Source organism: Osmia lignaria, chromosome 7 (genome assembly GCF_051020975.1).
Source record: "Osmia lignaria lignaria isolate PbOS001 chromosome 7, iyOsmLign1, whole genome shotgun sequence".
NCBI classification, from domain to species: domain Eukaryota; kingdom Metazoa; phylum Arthropoda; class Insecta; order Hymenoptera; family Megachilidae; genus Osmia; species Osmia lignaria.
Window position 1 is genome coordinate 6,566,450 of NC_135038.1, and position 21,548 is coordinate 6,587,997.

The window sequence follows — 21,548 nt, forward strand, 5'->3', positions numbered from 1 at the left end:
AAAGCTTGTGAAACGTCCAGTGCGGTGATTTCCGCTTGAAAAAATTTAATACGACACGGAGAAAAAGAATCACGGGATTCGAACCGTTTAATAATATACAGGGAGATTATGGTTTAAATTAAGCATCCTATAAATCTGTTTTGTTGATTTTCTCTTGTTTCTTAGGTAGGTTTGAAAAAAGCATCAAAATTGAAGGAAACATCGTGAAAATTTTACAATATCTTTCCTTGTATTTATCGTTTGCCTCCGTTGTTTCTTTTTTACGTTCTCTCAGAAATTTATTACACGTTTTACTGGAATGAATTTCGCGAAATGTCAGCCGCAGGGAGTGTCAATTTTCGAATGCAAAAATTCACCTTTTCGATCAACTTGTGCTCATCTTCGAATGAAACGTGGCACTTGATTTACGATGTTGCTTAGTTATTACAAGCCGGTTCTTGATGATTTTTTACGCAGATCTATGTTTATTGATTTACCTGTCACTTTTTTCAACAGGTTGAAATTATTATTCAGAAAAATTAGTGATGCGAATACCGGTATTATATAACATTGTCGTCGAAAGGTGTCATCTGTTTTGATTATAAACATTTCGAATAGCCCCACTCGTGTCAATCGACTACACTTGGAGTTTGTGTACACATCGTTCTATGTAATTAACAATGTTTGTCAACGACATGTCTTTGGTAAAAAAAGTTGATTTATTTCCCCTACGGACGAGTTACAATTTACAGCAGTTTCGTAATTATCCTTTGGACGTAATTAAGTTTCTGGACGTAATTAAGTAATTATCCTTTGGACGCAATTTAGAGTGAACGGTTAATTTTTAAAATAAATTCGTCTCTTAATCACTGTTCCATTATAATTAGAAATCAAATGGAATCAAGGTCTGTGGAGGAATTTAAGGATTATAAAGGTGCAGGTTTTAAATGCATTCACGAATTCAACGCGATATCGTTAAATCTCTTGTGAAGACGTTGAAATATAGTTGTGCATCCTTTGGGAACTTTGCGATTAACGTTGCCGTGGGTTGCAAATTTATCGTTACCCAGATGACTTCTTTTGTCGACATTTGCATGCATTTTAATCACGTCACGATTAACTGGTTTAAATCGCAACCGAATTGCAATTGAACAAATATTTTGTTGTTGAAATCTTCTCATTGTTCTTGGAAAATGCTTCGGTACTTATTGGAAGAGCGAAAATTGAACTGTAAAGTCAAACAGTCAATATTTGAAAAGTTTATTTTGTTTGGAAATTGAAGCAACGATTCGATCACTGTTGTTTTTTACATTCTCGTCTACCGTGTTCGATCCTTTCAGTTTCCATTTTGTTGCTGTCTCGTTTTATTGCTGCTATAATTGAAATATGTCATCCGTCCTGTTTATTCTACGTTTCGACCTTTAATTGAATGTCGAATCAATGGAACAGAATCGGATCGCGAAACCGCAACCCTTTGAACCGCGGTTTCTCGTCATGAAGAATATTGGCAAAAATTAATAGAGTAAAAGATGGTTTCCTAAACTTTTCATTTGTATTTTTGGATATTTCAGGTTGAAACTACAAAATTTTATATTTTTGATCCCCCAAAACGAAGTTTTACCGAAAGAAAATATAAAATTCTTCTTAGATCAATGAAAAAGAAATTTCCACAAGATTTAGATAAAATAAAGAAAGATTGATGAAGCATTTCCTTCGCCATCAGGCCGGAAACTGGGAAGGAGTAAAAATTCGAGTCGCTTTTTAATCTCCGGAAACGAGCGCATCCGCATTTCTTCCAGAATGGGGCAGCGTTTTAAAAGAGAATCGCGACAATTTCACGCGCAACAAACCACGACGATTCGCAATTTGCAGAATGTTCCAACGACTCGAAGGAGGTAAGGGATGACTCGTTTTCCATAAGAAATTCGTCAGTTCGTTAAAACGAATTTCAGGCGAGGGCAAACCGATGTTTATCGTCGTTCTAGATTTTCGAGGACCTCTCCTCTAAGCAGTTTCCTTCGTATCGATATAAAATTACGCCAGCGAAGTGTTCGAATTAGTAGATTCTTTCGGAGGTGTCAACTAGTTCAAATGGAAGATATTTTTCAGGATGAAATTCTGCCCGAGGAATTTCATCGATCAATCGAGATATCGCATAAAACTTTGAAGGTTTACTCGATATTTCCTAAAGAAGAAATCATTTTTCCAGAAGAAATCGATTTTACAACCGATCAAATTTAATACCCTCCTTCATCATATTTGTCTCGTATAACTGTTATGTATTTATTGGAACAAATGAACGATTAGATATACACTAGAGGATAAACTAACATATCTACAACAATAACACACTCTCTTTGGTTTAATGTCTCTACACATGTGTCTTCTCTTTTTTCAATACCTACTCTCAACTGTTGTCAATCTAGCCACCTACCGGGTGTCCCAGTGATTCGGAACATTTTCCTTTGCGAAAATTCCGAATGTTTGCAAAATTACAAATTGTAGTCTTCGAGTGACTTTTCCATCCCCTAAACTTTTCTAATCTAATCCGAAAGTGTCTTATAGACTGTAATAAGATTTTTCGAAAGCAAAAGAATCGATAAGGGACACCTGGATAGCGTTTTTTCTAAGCTTATCTTGTTTGCCAACTTACAGAAGAAATATCGTGGACAACATGGGGGATTCATGGAAAAATTGTTATTAGTTGAAAGTTTGTTTGCGAATGGAGGGTCCACTTTCAGTCACTTCTGTTGCGTTGCTGGCCTGTCGGCACTCGCCTTTCCTCTTACACTTCTAAAAAAGTTGCGATGATAAAGTTTGACTTACTCTCAACTTTAACTCATGATACCGTGTTTGGGTAGTTTAGAGTACATTTAGTTTGAAAGCAACCCATGCTTCAAAGATGTAACTACCTTCTTCTGTTTGATCAATGTTTTAACCCTTTGACTGGGATAGGGGTGTGTTTACCGTGTACCTTCTAAACATCAGCTCAAAAGACGTATACGCAGAGTGAATGAATAATTATTTTGTGAATAATATATAACTGTTAGAAGAATATTTTCTCTCTTGTATTACGCTTTTCGCGGAAAATACAAATGGAAGAAGTGAACTTCACTCGGAACATATTTATTGTTCTATTAAACTGATACAGTACCCGACGAATTCTTACGAGTGATATAGGAACCGGGTAAATAACTGAATAAGGAAAATTCTGTGTATACGCGAATGTATATTCACGTTTCTTATTTTTCTACAAAGTCGGGCATTATTTCAAATATCATTTTGACACAAATTTTGAGTGAAATGAAGATATTGAAAAATAAGAAATAAATTATTTATTCGAATAATTAAAAAGTCAATTACTTATTTGAAAATGACAGAAAAAATCAAACTTTATTTCAAACAATAATGTTTTCAAATTGGAAATTATGCAGTATTTGAAATAATTTTTATTCAAAGAGGTATAAATAAATTTTTCATTCAAAGAAAAATTTATTTCTGATTTTCCAAAAATTATTCTTCTCATCTGAAAATACACATTGTCATAATAATAGATCCCTGTTAGAACGTCGAATCGAACAACTATTATTCCTCTATGGAGAGTACCGATGAAGTAATAATTAATGTGTAGTATCGCAATCGAATCTGCGAGCGTAATCAGTAATTTGATTATTTGATGCGAAGCGCAATAAAGTCTTCGTTTTACGATTAATTCGATACACCGTTAGAGGAATTTAATGGAGAGTAATATGGTCAGTGGTCAGCGTTGCGAGTGTTCTCTAATTGTTTCATTAACCTTTCTGCTGAAGTAACGCAGTAGAAAACAGACACAAAGATTTATGAATTGAAATTAATATCTACTAGATAACTTTTTATAACATGGTTATAACATGGCTATCCTTTTAACGAAATAATAATTTCATAATTTGGCAAGCAATATAAATCATTTTTATTTTATAACAAAAATTTCTAATTCATTGATTTATATTTTGGCAAAATTGCTTTAGCTGATCGATGCTTTGCTTTCCGCTTGCCTGTTCACTTGCACTGTGACTATATTGTTAATGAAACTTAGTTACATCGAACGTGTAGAGAATTACGTGACCATTGTCTAAATTAGTTACAAGATAGAGAAGACAAAAGGAGATAGGATAATAAAGGAGTTAACTTAATTAGTAGTAGATCACTTTGATGGTATAAGCTCGCATGGAAGTATAAATTCAAACCAGTCATATTACAATGCGGTATTTTGGCAACAGTTCTACCTATTAGACGCTCTTGTCCAAACAGATAGCCGGGCTTGCCTAATTACTCGTACTCCGCCAATCACCGGGCTCATTACTTCGGCCCTAGTTAAAGGATGCAAATGCACCTGATAAACTACTTGCATCGCGCGAAGGCGAGTCAGTCTGCTCTTGGGCTTCGAAGAAGCAGGAGTGTTTCATTTTTGCAATTCGTTTTACAAATATTTGCTTTAGAATCGCGTTACTAATGAAGACATTAACTTTTTAACGTGTTAATAGTTAAATATAGTTTATAATTGTCGGTAATGTTTCTCAGAAAACTAATACGCGTGTCGAATTACAACAACTTGATTGTCGTCATTGATAACGATGCAATTACGCTGCTACTAATTAACCGAGCAGCGGTGGGTTGTGTTTCATTTTATTCGTTCTCCAGTCGCATGTCACGTGCGATTCTAATTAGTAAAGGTTATTCATTTCTTGAAGTAAAGTGGCAACTTAAATTGAATGTCAATCGTTGAAGCTATTCGTGGAATTGTAGAAAACGTTGTTCGGTATGGAATTCTATGGTTAAATTATTTTGCCAGCTCGTTCTATAAGTAATTAAGGAATTAACAGTGAAAGATAAATAACTGTCTTGTCGTGCTGAATTATTACTTTTCGATTCTTCGCTTGAAATATCAGAATAGTATTCTGTGTCCTTGTTCTAAAATCAATACAGCATTTCTATTTGATAATTTCTGTTAGTAATTTAAAGTTAAACTCGTTCTCCTTTTATCAAGTTAACATTTAGACAATTCGAAAATCAGCATCTTAAAGTAACAAGGCTTTAATTATGGCTTTTGTCATCTCAGAAATTCATTAAGTGGATCTACTGTTTAAACTTTGTTCGACTTGCAGTTCAAACGAGAAACTATCGTCGAAATATTGTTACAATAAACTTTGCCTTTGAATCTCTTGTCTGGATTCCAAGGATACTTATGTTTAATCTCAAGTATTTGTTTAATAATAGGTTCAGCATTACTTTGCTCTGCTTACAATTTTATTTTAAAATCACCACGAAATCTTCTGACCAGCCTAAAACGACTACCTTTCTGTTGCTCTAAAAATAATTAAGATATTTGACACCCTAAAATTAGATGGGACACTGGACGTTCGTTCAAGCATTTACAATATAAAAGCCTGTGATTTGTTGAGCGAATTTTCCTCGTTCTGTTAAAATATTTTTTCAAAGTTTCGAATATAAATTCTGTTATTTTTCCAAGAGCTTCAATTTATAGATCATCTTTTTTTATAAAGGAATTAGATGTTCATATTTTTCGACAGCTTCGACGCGTCTCGAGGTTGGATCGTTCTTGACCCTGTCTCGATCATAATCGACCCACTTCTCCGTGAAATACAGAACAGTGTCTTGATTAAAGCGGATCCATTAAAGTTTCTTTCTCGGATCGAAGCTTGAGCTTAATCTCTGCTGGATCCGACAGCAATTTTCTTGAGTAATCGTATTATATTCCTGTTAGTCTGTGTTCAATTATCTTAATCGACTAAACTTTACCTTAATCACATTAATTTTAATTAGCGTCCTTACACGAGACGCAGAAACGTTTTCAACGTTATTTATCTAATAATCGTGTTGGCAAGAGAAGATTTTATTGCGGGCAAACTTTTTAATTTCAAGTTAATTGATCATAGAAGAAAACTTATCGTCTCTTTAACAATTTCTTACAAGGAGCTTTTGTTGAATCGGGAACGAATTTTATGGAGTTTCCAGGACGGTGGCGGTAAACAAACGTTTAATTATTGAGAAAGCGACTTGAGCAGGTGTGCGTATGCTTGTGTGGTGTAACGAAATTATTTCTGCATGTTTGAAAGCGTTTGCATGACGTTCGAACGCACGCACCCCGTATTTATGTGCTTTTGTAAACTGCGATCTGATTAAAACGTCTCGAGGCTGTTCGTGCGCGATTGAGCGTACCAGAGTTTCCAGTCAGACACGATTTCCAGGTGGTACGGGTTAATTTGAATTACCATAAACCTATGCGTATTTCATTCCAAAGCTGTATATTTGATAAATTGTTGAAATCATGTAAATAAAATTCCAATAAAACTCGGTAAAAAATAATTTCAATATAACATCGATATCAGCCCCTTTATCGATAAAAACGTGCAACACTTTGAAATGCAAACACAGCCGCAATGTTTACTTCCCGTTTTAATAAAGCATTTATGGACTCTTTTTACGTGACGTTTCTGCTCTGTAATAAAATAGAGCTTTTCTATCCATTATGTGTTAAAAAAAAAAGAAAAAGAGAAACGTAGAATCGTTGTAGCAATTTCAGAAGATTATTCCAATTTCAGAAGGCTGTTCTTTTATGCAGGTCCCCTTTTATAATAAAACGATTCAAAAATACACCTCCATCGTGTTCGAACGATTGTGGCACGCTTCATTAGAGCCGTATTCGACATCGAAAATACCTTGCTATTTGCTCGAGTTGATTGCTTTCATTGAATGCCATCGCCCTCTTTTCCGGCTCCACTCTTTACAAACGACTTAAGATATTCCCTTCGATGGCTGATTTTCTCGCTGACATAACGACTTCTCCCTTCACATCCGATCGATTCGATCCTTCAAACTTTTTCATATATCCCACAGTATTTCTTTCGACAGATTTTTCGAGCTGCGAATCGCACGTTGTAAAGTGTTGTTTAGTGGATCGCGTTGCGTCTGACATTAACCTTAACCGGGGCAATTGAGAGCAGACTGTACTTGAGTTTCCTTATTTTCGCAGCGTTTATGGCTACCATTGGACTTCCGTCGGACCGACATAAAAACAAGGATCAACCATTTAATTCCTGACTTTAATTCCTGGCTAATAAAACTCTGAAAACAAGGATGTATTTAAATATTCCTCCTTTGTAGCAATTATTTCAAAGTAACTGTGATATATCAGAGAAGGTAATTTTCATTTATCTTTCTCGTTTTAACAGTCGGTCATTATGCGAACGAGTTGAAGCAGGTTCACGATGGTCAGTGACACGTTTGAAATGAAAACAGGGAGACTCTTTGATCAGACGCGTTTCCTGCTCATTAACAGCTTCAAAAAGCATATGTACTTCAACAACATATTCATCTTCTCTGCCTACCTCTCGAGGATGCTTGATTAAACACGTTTCTTGCCTGGAACGTCGACCTTTTTACTTCCGTTCAAAAACTCCGAGAAACGTTTCCGTGATTTTCCGGGATTTTTCTTCTTTCGTTCCAATACTCCGTCCTATTGTTCTCATGATTTTTTCTTCTCCCTGGGATGGTTTTATTGTTTTCCTTGAAACGCCGTTTTGAACGACTTGAAAAATAAACGGAAGAATCGTGACGGGAATGATAGAATAAAGTGATCATTTTTATCGTACTATTATTTGAAAATTTGTCCAAGGGACATGACACGTGTGGGGTATATTTTTTCTTATCAAAATTGTTTTGAAATGTTTCAGTGCGGTTGTAAAGTGTGCTCGGATAATTTAATCTAACGAGATAGGTAACGATTTGTTGCAGGTAGCCAAGCTGTTCTCTTACACGTGGACAATGGGTCTGTTCCTATGCAAGTCGGTGCATTATATGCAGAGCGTATCGGCTATTTGCTCGGTCGTCACGTTAACCGCGATGTCGGTCGAAAGGTAAATCTTACATTATTACCTCCTTTAAACCACCCATTATTTAACCTTATATCGTACCTACCACCTCTTCCAACATAAATGATGTCAAAACAAAAAAATTGCAGCCAATATATTTTTATCATAAACTTTATCTTCGATCGAAGTTTCATTTTCTTAAGCACCCTTTAAGACAACGAAGAATGTGAAATTTATTAAAAAAGTCTTTGGATTGATTAAACTTATCGTTAAAATAATTATTTGTTCACGTAAAAACTTGGAGATTAACTGGAAGATAAAATTATAAAACTTTTACATTGCTCGACGTTCGTTAGAAAAGCAACTTCTGTTGGAAGCATAAAAAACATTTAACGTCGTTTTACATCCAAGGAGTACAGTTTCACTTAATTAATGAACACAAACGAGTTGTCAGAAGTTCTCCTTATATAGAGCCGTATTTTATATCGCTGCCACTTTCTGTCTGCATAGTTGGAAGGGTTCGTTCTATCACAAAACGCGGCTATTAATTTTAAAATTATTGAAATACCATAGATCCTTTCTAATACCCTTCCTCTATGCAAGATTAATGAATTCGAAGGATTATAAATTTCACGAGGATTAGGTGGCACTTTCAATATCTTGCCCCTATTGTGTAGCACCCTATGTTCATAATTAACGATGAACTCAGGGTTTATCCGAAACTTTGACGATCATTTACAATCTCAAAACATTTCTCTTAGATTATTTTATTTTCTAATTCAAGATATAGAAACGATTTATCCACAGATCATTCAAGTTTAAATGAAATGTAATCAACGTAAAGTCGTTTAGAGACACTCTTCATCGTAAATCGTTTCCTTTCAATTTCACGGGAAGTAGAATTTTGTCCTCGAATCTACCTAAAAGTTTACGTTCGTTGGCGTAGTTTCAAAGAATTCGTTCCCTTCTTTACTTTAGCACGTTTCGGTGAGGCAGTTAGCACAGGGAGAGAGGAGCAGGAATTGTCTTTTCCATTTCAGATCAGATTCCAATGGAGTCGAGAGATTGCCAGGTGTTTTCTTTCCTCTTTCACGTTCTTTCACACCGAATTCATTCTACGACTTATTTAACACGTTCATAATACAAATATTTTACACCTTACAATGTGAATTTTTCAAGATTTGTGGATTTATGATTTCTCGAGGGAAGCTGTTGTTTCGATTCACCGCTCACGTTTCCTTTTAATAGAGAAGCCAAGAAATAGGCCGGCAAGATGGTCCCCATTCCTGACATGCTTAAAATTTATTTGGTTTCAGGGGAAACTGAACCACCGTATCGAAGAGCCTCTCTTTCACAACGTTGAATCGATTGCTTTTTTATTGTTTCTCGCCTTTCCCTTTATGATTCCTTTGTGGTTGAAATGAAACGAATAAATTTTGCGAAATTGATCATATTTCTTGTACTTGCGAGGGTTACAGACAATAACAGTGATTGCTGTGATAATTTATACACTGTACTCATCTCAAAAATATCAATATCGCAAATTTATTGCAATTCATGGCGGACCATGGAGAGAGCCTAATTTTAGTTTAATTTAATTTAATTTCGTAAGTTTGGGTTACCTTTAACTTAGACTCCGGTGTTCAAGGATAAATTATAATAAGTTAAATATAAAATTACAAAGTCATTTGTGAAATTTGCGGCCATCAAGGTATTAAGCGATCAAAATTAAATGCGGTACGTGAAATTCATACTCGTCAACCGGATCATCGATCGGACTAAATAGAATTTGTTCTCGACAGTGCGATCTTGTCAATCATAATTAAACGATACGTAATTTTACAGCCCTGCTCGTTTAATTCGTTTGCATTCGGTGACGAGGGTGAGGTTGATTGACAGTCGGCACGGAAATCTCCAGCTACTTTGTATTCATGGTTCCGTTTAATCGAAAGAGATCCGGATAATCGCTGCACTCGCTTCTCTCTTTTTCTTTTTCGTTTAATTGGTGAAGGTCTGGAAAAAAGGGAAGAGCAACGGAAATAACGATGGCTGTAAAATGAATGGTTGGAAATTTCTCGCACCATTACTTTGCTTTATTGCCTCCTCTTAATGTGCCTCTGTCATTTTTTTCCCATCTTTTTCTCACCTTTGCCACCTGCATGCTTTATAATCTCGGGAATTTAATATCTCGCAACAGTTCACTCGACAATTATTTTTCAACTGCACCCCCACGTGTTTTCAAACTAATTAAAATAGTTAAATTAGCGTCGGTGTCGTTTCGTAATTAACTAATTGAAAGTTCCATCTGTGTGTTTCAGGTACTACGCGATTGTTCATCCGATGAGAGCACAATACACGTGTACGATAAGCCAAGCCCGTAAAATAGTGATTATAACTTGGGTGGCATCGTTCCTTCTTGGTATTCCAATGATTTTCACCCAGGTAAACGTATCAATAATTTTATTTCTATTTCATTTATTTTATATTATATATCCGAGCGATGGTAATCGTTAGAAAATTTAGCAAAATTTAATCTGCTTAGAAATTAAGCAATCGGTTATCGGTTTGTCAATTCTCCTATTAGCCGAGTTTCCTTGCGGTTAATCGCGAAGTCAGCGATCACAGATAGCGCCGTTTTCTTGCAATTTCGATTTCCGATACTCCATTCAGAGAAATTGATAGTCTGCGCAAATATGTACGAGATAGCATTGCCCGCCAACAGAAACGTAGGTACTACATGCAAAATCGACGTGTATTTGACTGATGTTTCCCCAGCGAGGAACCTCTGTTTATCCGACCGTTAAGAAACTACTTCCGTTCAGGATGAAAATCGGGTGAAATCGTGTATTGAATCGATTTTACAAAGGAAAAGGAGCTTTCCTCCGATATCTTCCATGGGATTTCAAACACTCCCTTCCCTTATTACTTCTAGAAATGATTTGCATCGAGCTTTATTTACAGTTCAACTTGTAAATTTAGATTCGTTCTTTTAAGTTTTAAATGAGATCCCTTTTCCCTCCTGAAAGAAAGGACGAACAAAGGGGGGCAATAAATGAATTATGTAGAAAAGTGAATCGTGTGTCTTTTACAGAAAGAAACATAAATAAGACGATTAATATTGTTGTTGTCATTTTTATTTAAATTATAGGTGCAATTTAATGTCCCAAATCCAGATTAATTAAAATTCGAAATTACGTTCATCCAAAATTTAAGCCCTCTTGATTAATTGATTATAATAATAACATAAATTGAACTTTAATCGATAAACTCATTAGCTTCAAAATGCTGCGGATTTGATTAACGTAGGATTATCTAACAGGAACGTTTTATTTTTTCAAGACACACATGGAGGTGGGAATGAGGGTGATCGCTTACTGGTGCGTCCGCGATTCAGATGCGGGTCTTTTATGGCGTGCACACGAGGTTTACATGCTCGTGTTGGTTTTGGTGTTACCTCTCTCGGTCATGGCGTTTTGTTACACAGCTATTTGCTGGGAGATCTGGCAAGTTATGAAACGCCGATATCACATGACATCACGACACGCGTAAGTCTACTTTCTTTTTTTTTTATCAAACACCGTAAAACGGAGTTTTCCGTTTGTTCGAATTTTGGAATAAAATAATTTTTATGTGGAAAAATGAATTTCATTCCATGCCACCTCGTTTACATTCGTCAGAATTTCCATGTGCACGCGGTGAAAATATTAGAATTCGAGCGAACATTGAAATACTTTTATCGATATGAAAAACGTCGAAGCAGATGTTCCAGATAAAAAAAAGGAGAAACCTATTTTTCATGAAAATCTTCTCTTTCCGCTGCAGTAAATTTTTCTAAACGTATGAACCGGCGTTTTAAACACGCCGGGCGGAGTACAGAATCCTGTATCTCAACTCTTAGGTGCTAAAGTGGGTCTTAAAGTAATCCTTAAACCCCTTTACGTGATCCTCGAGGTGTATTTTAAACTTATACGAGCGCTCGTACGGCTGAAGCGCATTGTTGAAATAATTGCTCTCGGATGGTAATCGCCACGGTGGAGATTTCAAACAGCATTAAATTTCCAACAATATTCCATATAACGAAACTCGGAAAATTTTGTTCATACGAAAGTTCGCGAAAGTTTCGAGCAGATGCAAGGAAAATTCAGGTCATTTTGCGGGACGGATTGAAATAAGTTTCAATGGAAATTGAAAATATCTGCGGGCGGAAAAGGTGTGTTCAACTTGTTGAGCATAGTTTTATAAAAGTTTCTTTTTGCGTAAATGTAGCGAGGGGTTAAACGGGGTGGTAACCTTATTGTTTCGATATTTCGCGAAACCCCGAGATACCTTTCGAGTGGCATCGCGAAAGTTTGTCGAAACTTTTGATCGCAGCTTGCGCGCGACATCTCGTTATCGATCTTTTCGGCTCTTCCTTCTATCTTTCGATATCCATTGTCGTTTACTCGTTAAAAACTTTGACGAACAAGATCACTGTAGTTGATAACGAAATTCCTTCGGCGAGATCCAGTTTACCGATACAAGCATGTTTCCTTAGTAATTTACAGTAGCAGGACGCGAGATTTATCGTGGGAATTATGCGTTTTTGGATGAGAACGGAAACTTTGGTGGCACGTGATAGGCGGTTCAATTTGTTACAGATTAAGCCAGCACAATACCGATACCGAATCGATACCCATGACGCAGAGGCAAAGTGCGCGAAACGGCGGTCGTCGTTATCGAGAAGACGGACAGACGGAAGAAGAATCTCGTACCATGAAACAGGTCTGATAAATATTAATTTTGCAACTAATGCTAGCTTCTAGCAGCTTAGAGTAAGCTGCGATGATAATGAAACGGTTTTAAAGAGATTTTATCTTGTTACGCTATTCAAAGGCTTAGGAGAACTTTGTCTTATTAAGTTGCTCAATGGTTTCAGGTAAATGGTAGAACTTGGTAATTAGTATGTTGACAAGTATTAGGTTAATATTAATATTCTTTTCATTATTTTCTTTACAATAATTTTATTAATATTTGTTTATTAGTGTAACATGATTTGTGGTGATAATTAAATAGTTAGTAGTATAGTTATTCGAAAAACGAGTTCATCGTTTCACTTGAAAGAGTCTCGAATTTATAAAAGTCCGATACCACTTCTATCGTAGGAAGGTTTCTTCCATGAGAGACAATTTACTTAAGCAAACCACCACCTCCTTCATTCGCATGCTAATTATTGTGCATTTCAAGCAGCAGTTTCGAATAAATAAGGCAAAAGCTTCTCGTCGTTTATGCTAACGGTGTCGCAAACGGTGTCCTCGTTCACCTAATTCTTCTCATTTTCAATGTTTCATTTCAACATAAAATATAATTAAAACTTATTCGACATGAAATTTCTGAAAAATATAATAAACTCACCGGTGGTCTAAAATTAATGAGCTTGGACGTCATTGTCGAGTTGAAAACAATTTCTAAACATCCCCTATCGATTGACAAAGTTAGCCCCTGTGGTTTGGGGGATAGAATGCAGCCACAGTATTCCCTGCTTGTCGTAAGAGGCGACTAAAAGGGATCGAAGTTAGGCAGAGCTTTCAGAAACTTTAATAATTGCGAAAGAAATGAAAATTAACGAGAAAGTTATTCTTCGCTAATTAATGAAACAAAAATTGACGAAGATAACAAATAAAGATATCCTTCGATTTGTTTCTCGTTTTACTTTTACACCGTGAATTTTTCCAAATTCACCCTTAAACTCTTCCACGATAGGTAGTGAAGATGCTGGTGGCTGTGGTGGTGTTGTTTGCCATTTGTTGGGGTCCAATTCTGGTAGACAACACCCTCACCGCCTATGGTGTTTTACCAAGTATGAAATGGGGAATGTACAAACATCTTAACACCACGTTTCAGTTGATGGCTTATTTTAACAGGTACGTCTAGCAAGTATCCTTTTATCCTAACAATGACCGGTAAACTTTAATCCGACTATGTTGAATAAACATTGAATTTCAGTTGCATAAATCCGATCATTTACGGATTTATGTCGAAGCACTTCAGGGAGAGTTTCCTATCCGCCGCTTGCGGTGGTTGGTGGATCTGTTGTCCGAGAAGGGGTTACAAGGCTCCGGTGAAGAGGCACCCTAGCCTCAGCCAAACCAGGACGACCAGTGTCAGGTATGTGGATCGTGTAAGCACGCATATCCTATGCTCTCTTGTCTCTCTTTTTTTTATTTTATTTCATTTTGCTTATGTCTTTTGCTGCTTAACATAACGAGGAACAGCAGGTGTAGCCGAAGAATCACTGTTTTGAATTTCAGATTGATATGGATAAATATGTATGATACCCTGAGGCGGTAGGTACTGTGCACGCCAGTAAATCGTATACACCTCTCTCTTTTGAAAAAAAAAAAAAAAAAAAAAAAAATACAATGTATACGTTCGTTTAGTCGTGTAATTTGCAGATGAAAAAAAAAATCCTTTCTTTCTGTCGTCGTTCCTCTGCCTTCAATGGTCTGTATTTTTCTTCTACACATTTTTGTTGTTCGATTAACTCTCTGCGATTATTTGTTGATTCCAACTGATCGATATTGGACATAACACTCGTTCTTTTTTTTTAAAATTCAATTAACACGAATTTTATTTTCCTGTATTCAATAGTCTCGTTGGAGTTTTTGAAAAGATACTAGGGAAGATTTGAGATCCGAGGCTTTTGCTAGCATGCTCTACAAATTTGGAAATAAAAATGGAGTATAGAGAATTTAGGATTTCGTTTTAAGAATTTTGCACGACTTTGATTTTTTTTAAAAGAAATTGTTAATTCGCACTTTATGCACTTATGCTCGTATGAAGTTTCAATTTTATTTAATAAACGACACGTTAGTTAAATCGAGGGAAAAAAATAGTTTGTGACTAGTGTTCGTAACGTTTGAAGGATTAATAGCTCGATATCAATCTGGAGAATTGGCTTAGTCGGTGGAACGATGAAATATCACGCGAGCTACGAACCATTTCCGTTTCCTATTTCGCCCCTTTCCATCGCGTTTGATTTTTCAGATGGACTTGATTTTTTCGTCGTGCCCGGCCCACGTCGAGGCAGCTCTTTCACAGGTAGAGAAATCCTAGTGACGAGAGTGCCGAGGGAGAATCAGAGACGAACACCGCCTTGAGGGAAAGGGTGTGTTTTCTTTCTTTTTCACCCGAGATTCCGACACGGAAGACGAGATTTCTCCGCGACACTCGAGTCGATTACCTTTAAGGACGTCTGTGTAAATGGTGCTAAAGCCGTTTCTCGTGAATCCCACGCGTCGTTAAGGTATGCTTGAAAATTGCGTCGACGATCTCAGAGGACGGTTTGTAACGAAATTTCCTAATTCTCCCGTCGTTTCGTCAATTCTCTGACCAACATTACAGGTCGTCGATGTTTATATAAACTCTTGCTTGAACCCATGTGAATTTGTAATATCTTCGAACAGCAGGATACTGATTGGTTTGAGAGAATCATTTTATGCAATGTGTTTACCGGTTTTCCGAATGCGTATGAACAGGTACGTCGTTGAGTGAGCGAACAATTATTTGTGAAATCTGAACATGTTTCACGTTGTTTTTTCAGGTAATTTAATAGAAATTTCATTGATTTTATGAGGTAGATATTTGAGTGCACGTATGGGTGAAAAAATTAATATTCGACACTGAATATCCATTGTTCCTGTATTTTCAATTGCAAGGAGAATATCGAATTGTATGTGACACGTAATACACGATTTTAATGAAAAAGGTTTCATGAACGTGGACTCTGATATTAAACATTTTAAAATTAACACAATATTAAAAGAAAGAAATTATTGATTATCCTGAAACAATTTGTGAAATCTTTTTCACTCCATGAATTTGAATATCGTAGTATATCTTTTAGTATCCATAACAGTATATGGCTTTACTAAATCGTTTCTTAGTTTTTCAATATACAAAATAATATTTTTTCAATATGAAAAATAAGAAATGATACACGCTCTTTGAATCTTTCCAATTTCTGCTGAAAGAAAATCTTTTCCAGTATTGATCGATGTAATTGATTGTGAGACATTTATTTATTTGTACATACAGATCCAATATTCCTCTATTTTAGAGTATTTTAAATAATCGACGCTTCAGATCTTCGACAGTCTCGTAGTTCTATTATAAAACGTATCTCAATTAACATTTATCTTGATATCACGCTTCAAACCAGATTAATTCCAAGATTAGATGAATAATCGTGTAATCGAGTTAAGTGTTAATAGTTGTCCAACGAAAATCTTGGATGATTTTCATTAAATGGGGAAAAGAATCGCTAACCGACTGACAGAAAAACATACGTAATATTTTACGTGAAACTGTACCCATGAGACAAGGAGAAGAAAAAAAGAAATACAGAAATCGTAGCTTTTTGTGTCCAACACGCCACACTAGCAGTGAGACGTAAGATAAATTCCAGTCTTGGGAGAAACTCTGTGAAAATTCCACCGACATTTATTCTGTAGATTCTCTCGAGACGAAGAATCTTCGAAACTGTGCTTTTGTCATTGTATCGTTAGGAGAGCATTAGAATATGACAGAAATAAAAGAATTTCTATAGTAAGGGAAAGAAATTACTTGGTAAGATAGGACTTTTTGTAAGACTCTTCAGTAACGCAACGATGGCTCAATTAGTTGACTAATTAAACGGAACGAGAACGATGGCGATGCTTAATGAAGCGCGCTGATCGATCGACCACCTTCCGTTCGCATTAATTACGAATTCGTTGGATCATAGTTTGCACGAGATTATGAGAATCGTATGCGTCTGTGCGTGAGACTTTATTTTACGAAAATCAGTGCAAACGCTCCGCTGCCAATTGATTCTTTTTCCTCGACGAACAGAAAATTATTCCGTATAAGCTCCTTTTTTTATTAGACATTTTGTCAGCTTTCTTTGTAATTCATTTTTACACGAACGACGAGCAATTACGTGGAAACGTATGAATGTTTACGTGGACATTCGCATGTATTATATACGAATAAATTCTTAAAGGTACCATTACGGAATCCTTATAGAATAAAAAGAACCTAGCAGCAGAAGAAATCCTTATCCATAAGAAATTTTCCATAGGTAATTAAAAATTGTGATAGAGGAATAATTTAATGAAAAGAAGGTCGAGACTGTATAAATAGTTCGATCGATGGTATTTGAATTACTCGGAATTTTAGATCAACTTTTGAATCACGTCTCTTATAATTTCTGAATGAATATTTAAAATTTCATTAACGATTGTTGCGACGAAATTTCGTATCCAGCAGAAAATGACATGATAATTTTACGAAATAGTACATGGAAAATTGACTAAAATAACAAGTGTCGTCCGGTAGAAATTTCATAATTATTCCTCGAGTTAGAGTGAAAATGTGAGCTTCTATTTTGTTGAGCATATTATTACGAAGTCATGCGCTCTAGTCGAGGTTCCCAGCATTAATTTCAACACTGCTACGTAGCAGTAATTCAATTTCTCATTTTCCTCACTTTTCCCTGATTTTTTCTTTTTCTTCTCCTTCTTTGACGTTGTCTCTTTATTTTGAGAATTTTTCTCCTCGTCTTGTCGTTGAAACCGAACGATGAATTCCATCTGTGAACAGAAAGTACAGCATTCCAAAACATCTTTCAATTTTACTGAAAGCATTCGGTGTATTGATCTATTCGAAAAGGAAACAATTTGAAAAAATACATAGTTCGAATTTGTAAATAAAGAACCTTTTTAAAAAGAAATATACCTTTCGAATTTATCGATTGGAAATTTTACAAAAGTTTTTTTAATTTATACTCTAACTTTGCTCGTTCTTTTTCGTTTAATTAGTGTCCCCTTTGTCGCAACATTAGCTACTGTTACTGGTTTATTTGGGAAACTTGTAACAAAGGATCAAACGAGGGCAGAGATCAAAGGAAGGAATTTCATTTTTTCGTTAAATTCATTTTTTCGTTAAATTCATTTTCATAAAAGTACAGCACCTTGTTGTTTTCACCGACTACTATCTGCATCTTCTCATCAAACTTGTCAAACGAAAAGTAGTCATTGGTAGACGGTTTCAAATTTCTTCCAAATATGGCAAATTCTTCCTGTGGTTGTATATGCTCTCTGAATTCTGCTTTCTTCGAGGATTTTTTATCACTATCCCCGTCCACTTTTTTCCTTCTTTGCACTTTATTTTCTTGATCTTGAGGAATAGTACCTTCCAACACATCGATTACGCGAAGTTGAAACGTCAACGAGCACTTTCCAGTGTTATGAATCTGAAAAATTACAAAAATAAAAGGAAGAATTTTGCATATTTCATCAACGATTGAAATTCGAACTTCTGATGGAAACGTTACAAGGGTGAAATTTCCCAGTTTTTCGAAACTGAAATCCGAGTAACGAAAGTTACTTTGTATCGTAGCAGAGAAAATTCCTTCAACATTTTCGCGATCTAATTACTAACGAGCTCGTTAAGTTGCTAGGCGATTAGCTGGAGTTTTAACAGCGATCAGAGGCAAAGTGAATCCAAATTACATCGTTTGTAACATGAAAGGTAAAAGATAAAAGGAACAAAGCAGAAATAATAGATAACAAAGTCCTCGTAATTTATGTAATGGAGTGGGTATGACATTGTACTCTATTCATGCCAACAAGACATGCCTTAGAAGCTGTTGTTTGATGAATAAATAAATAATTGGATAAAATTACATTGCTTTATTATTAGACGAAACAACGCTTTGAAATATTCATAGTACGATTAAATGAAAATTCTGACAATATTTCTGGAAAAATAAAAATGCATTCGTTAGTATGCTAATAAAAGCTAAAAGCTGCTCGACGATCTTTGAGTGTCTGTCGAGGATATTTATCAAAAGTAGCAACTTTCATTATGCGACTAAGGAATCCGTTCAATTTCATTTTAAAGTGAAATGAAGAGAAAGCAGGAAACAGAATAGCGAAGAATTTTACTGTAATGCAGTTTTGCAGTAACTGCATCTCGCGATACTTAATTTATGGAACTAGTTATGAGGAAGACATTTTCAAGATTCGAAGGGAACGTAATCAAATATCAAGCACACCTGTGCACCCCACAATTTGTCGCGGTGAAATCGTTCCAATATTCTCTGCATGTAAATGATTCGCTCTAACCTCGGTCGCAAGTATGCATAATATTGATCCGGCACCTTTGTTAAATATTTCACCGTAAAATTTATTCATCGAACGCCTTCGATGAATATTTTCCGTCGCGTCGATGGAAACGTCCGGTCCGCAATTATCCCTGTCCGTAATTAACCGCGATCTTTAATCAAGGACGGGAAACGATTTAATTTTAGTTTGCACTCGATGCCGGAGAAAAATTTCATTTTTACTTTGGACAATAGATCGCAGCTTTGTCCACGGAGGTGAAACGCGTGCGGTGAAGCCGCAAGCGGAAATTGTACCTCTGAAATTCTCGTGTGGCTACTTTGATGCTGCAAAGGGCCGGAAGTTGGTGGAATTCAAGCGAATCGGAGGACGGTCGTGCTTTTAAGATGACGAGAATAACTGGTCCGATTGGCAGGAAATGTACTGCGTCGAATTTCATGCTCGAACTTCCGGGAACGATTAAGCTCGACGTTATTCAATTAACAAGACGAATTGTACGGGTAAATAAGGAGGAAAGCATAGGATACGATATCGAAGGAGCTGATTAATCGATCGTACTTTGAAACACCTTAAGTGGTGGATTTCCTGGAATTCCGTTTACTATCTGATCTTGCTTGAATTATCGGTTTAAAGCTGGAGAACATTAAACCACAGAAATTTCCTTAAGCAAGAAGTGTTAAATGAAAATTTGAAAAATTTCCTACAACTAAGCAGACAAATTTAAATAGCCAGATTTTGTTACGACCGTGATAGATCAATGTCAGATTAATTTTCGCATAGTCGACTATCAAAAATGAAAGCCTGATCGATTTAACGTTATCTCGAGCAAACGGGTCACGCTTTACATCGGATACAGAAGGTTCGGTAAGGAAAACGCCGATATTCCATCAAAAGCTTGCTGGAGAAATATTATTCTAAATCGCCTGAGGCAAGTATTGTGAATGTGGTGTGAAGAAATGACGAATGCCGATAGCTTTATCTACGTCCCTTATAGCTAAAAGGGTACGTAAGTTAAGGGCGATAAGAAACACGAATTTTATCTTACTCAGCGACGTCATGGAATTACGTGTAAACTATCGAGAAAAAATTATTTAAATCTTAGAAACATTGGTGTTTTTCACGTCGTTTAATCGGCCTGACTAAATTTGGTTTTATGTTGGGACCATATCTACGTTAATGTCCAATGGTCATAAACGCGTCAATTAATGGGAGAAAAAATAACGTGCCAAGTTTTACATTTTTAAGTGGCTACATTTATGCATTGACCGTAACAACGCGACTCAATAGGCGTGAAGTTTCTTTGATGTGTGAAAAAGACCGCCACCTCAGTTATCGTTTAACGACTAATGTTATCAACAATATCGTTATAAGATTAGCGCGTTAATTCATGGCCGTTTAATGTTAACGTGGCTCCAGTATTAAGGAAAATGAGGTCCTATCTTTCCTATCCTTCTTTAGTAATTAGAAAAAAATAAAAAAATAAAAAAATGATCAGTTGTTATCATTCAATTTTTTATCAAGGAATCTCCCTATTCATTTTTCTACTTAAAAGTTAATTTTTTGATAAATCAAAAAAGTGTAGTGGGATATTTTCTTCCACCAATTTATAAGAATTATTTGGAGAAGGAAGCGAACGATTTTAATGGAAGTTAAATATTGATAAGAATCATTTTTTTTCACCTCTCAATCCTCCGGGAATCGACTTCAATGTTTCTTTAAAAATCATATCATAAATTGAATTTAGAATTATAATGTTTTTGTTAGAAATTCGTAGAATGTCATATGTAGTTTTATAGGTGACCCATGTAAGCGTCGATCGATGAAATGCAACGGTAGATAACGGATCTCAATTAATTCATCGCATTACGGTGGTTAATTAGTGTCCTCTCGCGTCGTTTCTCCAATTAATCTTGTAGTGACGCTTTCATACGTTTACACGATCTAATTACAATTACATATCCTACTGGTGATTGCACTGTAGGATTAGGCTATTTGAACGATATTCCTCTGTTCTAAATTGAATTGACTCGATAATTAATCGCTTTTACTATTCTGTATATTTTAACGAAACATTGTACACTAGGTATTAAAGGAATTTTAATTGATTAATTATTGACACTATTAGACAGAAATATTTCAGTGGAATATTCTTCAAATTTAATATTTTAATAAAGATAGCTTTTCAACAATGATTTCATATTTCTAATGCATTCTTTTCTTTTTTTCTTTTCATTTTTTAAATAAAAATAAGGAAAATGGATATAACAGGTACGTGCCTTATCGTCAGCAGGTACATTTAATCATACCTGCTGTTGATATTTTATATTAAGGTACGAATAATATTTTTGTCAAATTAATCTGACATTGATCTATCACGGTCGAATCGATATTTATTAAATTATGATCATTCTCAAAATATTTCTAATAAACAACGAACTTACAGACATTTTCAGTTCCACTGCTTCATTTCCGACAGCTTCGAAACGAGCTACTCGAAATTTAGGTTTCAAGACATAAGATGGCACCACTCCACGTCCGATGACCCTTATACGCCATT

The 21,548-nt window shown here is 35.7% G+C and overlaps 2 protein-coding genes across 3 annotated transcripts in view; one reads left to right on the forward strand and one right to left on the reverse strand.

The window, feature by feature from the left end:
* LOC117604548 (QRFP-like peptide receptor) overlaps positions 1–15,075 on the forward strand; it is a 33,595-nt gene extending 18,520 nt beyond the window's left edge. The window contains exons 4-11 of one of the 2 annotated variants that reach the window (XM_034324745.2): positions 7,774–7,895; positions 10,169–10,292; positions 11,190–11,395; positions 12,488–12,611; positions 13,590–13,750; positions 13,833–13,994; positions 14,138–14,173; positions 14,874–15,075. In XM_034324745.2, the coding sequence (XP_034180636.2) occupies positions 7,774–7,895; positions 10,169–10,292; positions 11,190–11,395; positions 12,488–12,611; positions 13,590–13,750; positions 13,833–13,994; positions 14,138–14,173; positions 14,874–14,883 (945 nt within the window). In that variant the 3' untranslated portion in view covers positions 14,884–15,075. The remainder of the gene's footprint in view (positions 1–7,773; positions 7,896–10,168; positions 10,293–11,189; positions 11,396–12,487; positions 12,612–13,589; positions 13,751–13,832; positions 13,995–14,137; positions 14,174–14,873) is intronic. The other variant, XM_034324746.2, reaches the window with a different exon arrangement.
* A 2,043-nt stretch (positions 15,076–17,118) lies between these two features.
* LOC117604550 (uncharacterized) lies at positions 17,119–21,547 on the reverse strand. The gene is made up of 3 exons (XM_034324749.2): positions 21,433–21,547; positions 17,839–18,120; positions 17,119–17,458 (listed from the first exon to the last, which is right to left on the reverse strand). The coding sequence occupies exons 1-3, from the start codon at positions 21,436–21,438 to the stop codon at positions 17,249–17,251; spliced, it is 498 nt and encodes a 165-aa protein (XP_034180640.2). The 5' UTR covers positions 21,439–21,547; the 3' UTR covers positions 17,119–17,248.
* Between the last annotated feature and the right edge of the window lies 1 nt (position 21,548).

Bases quoted from the DNA above. Each gene is read 5' to 3' on its own strand.
- LOC117604550 (XM_034324749.2), bottom strand. The intron at 17,459-17,838 runs GTGCTGTACTTT...TTCTGTTCACAG, and splicing joins TAGTCGGTGAAAACAACAAG to ATGGAATTCATCGTTCGGTT.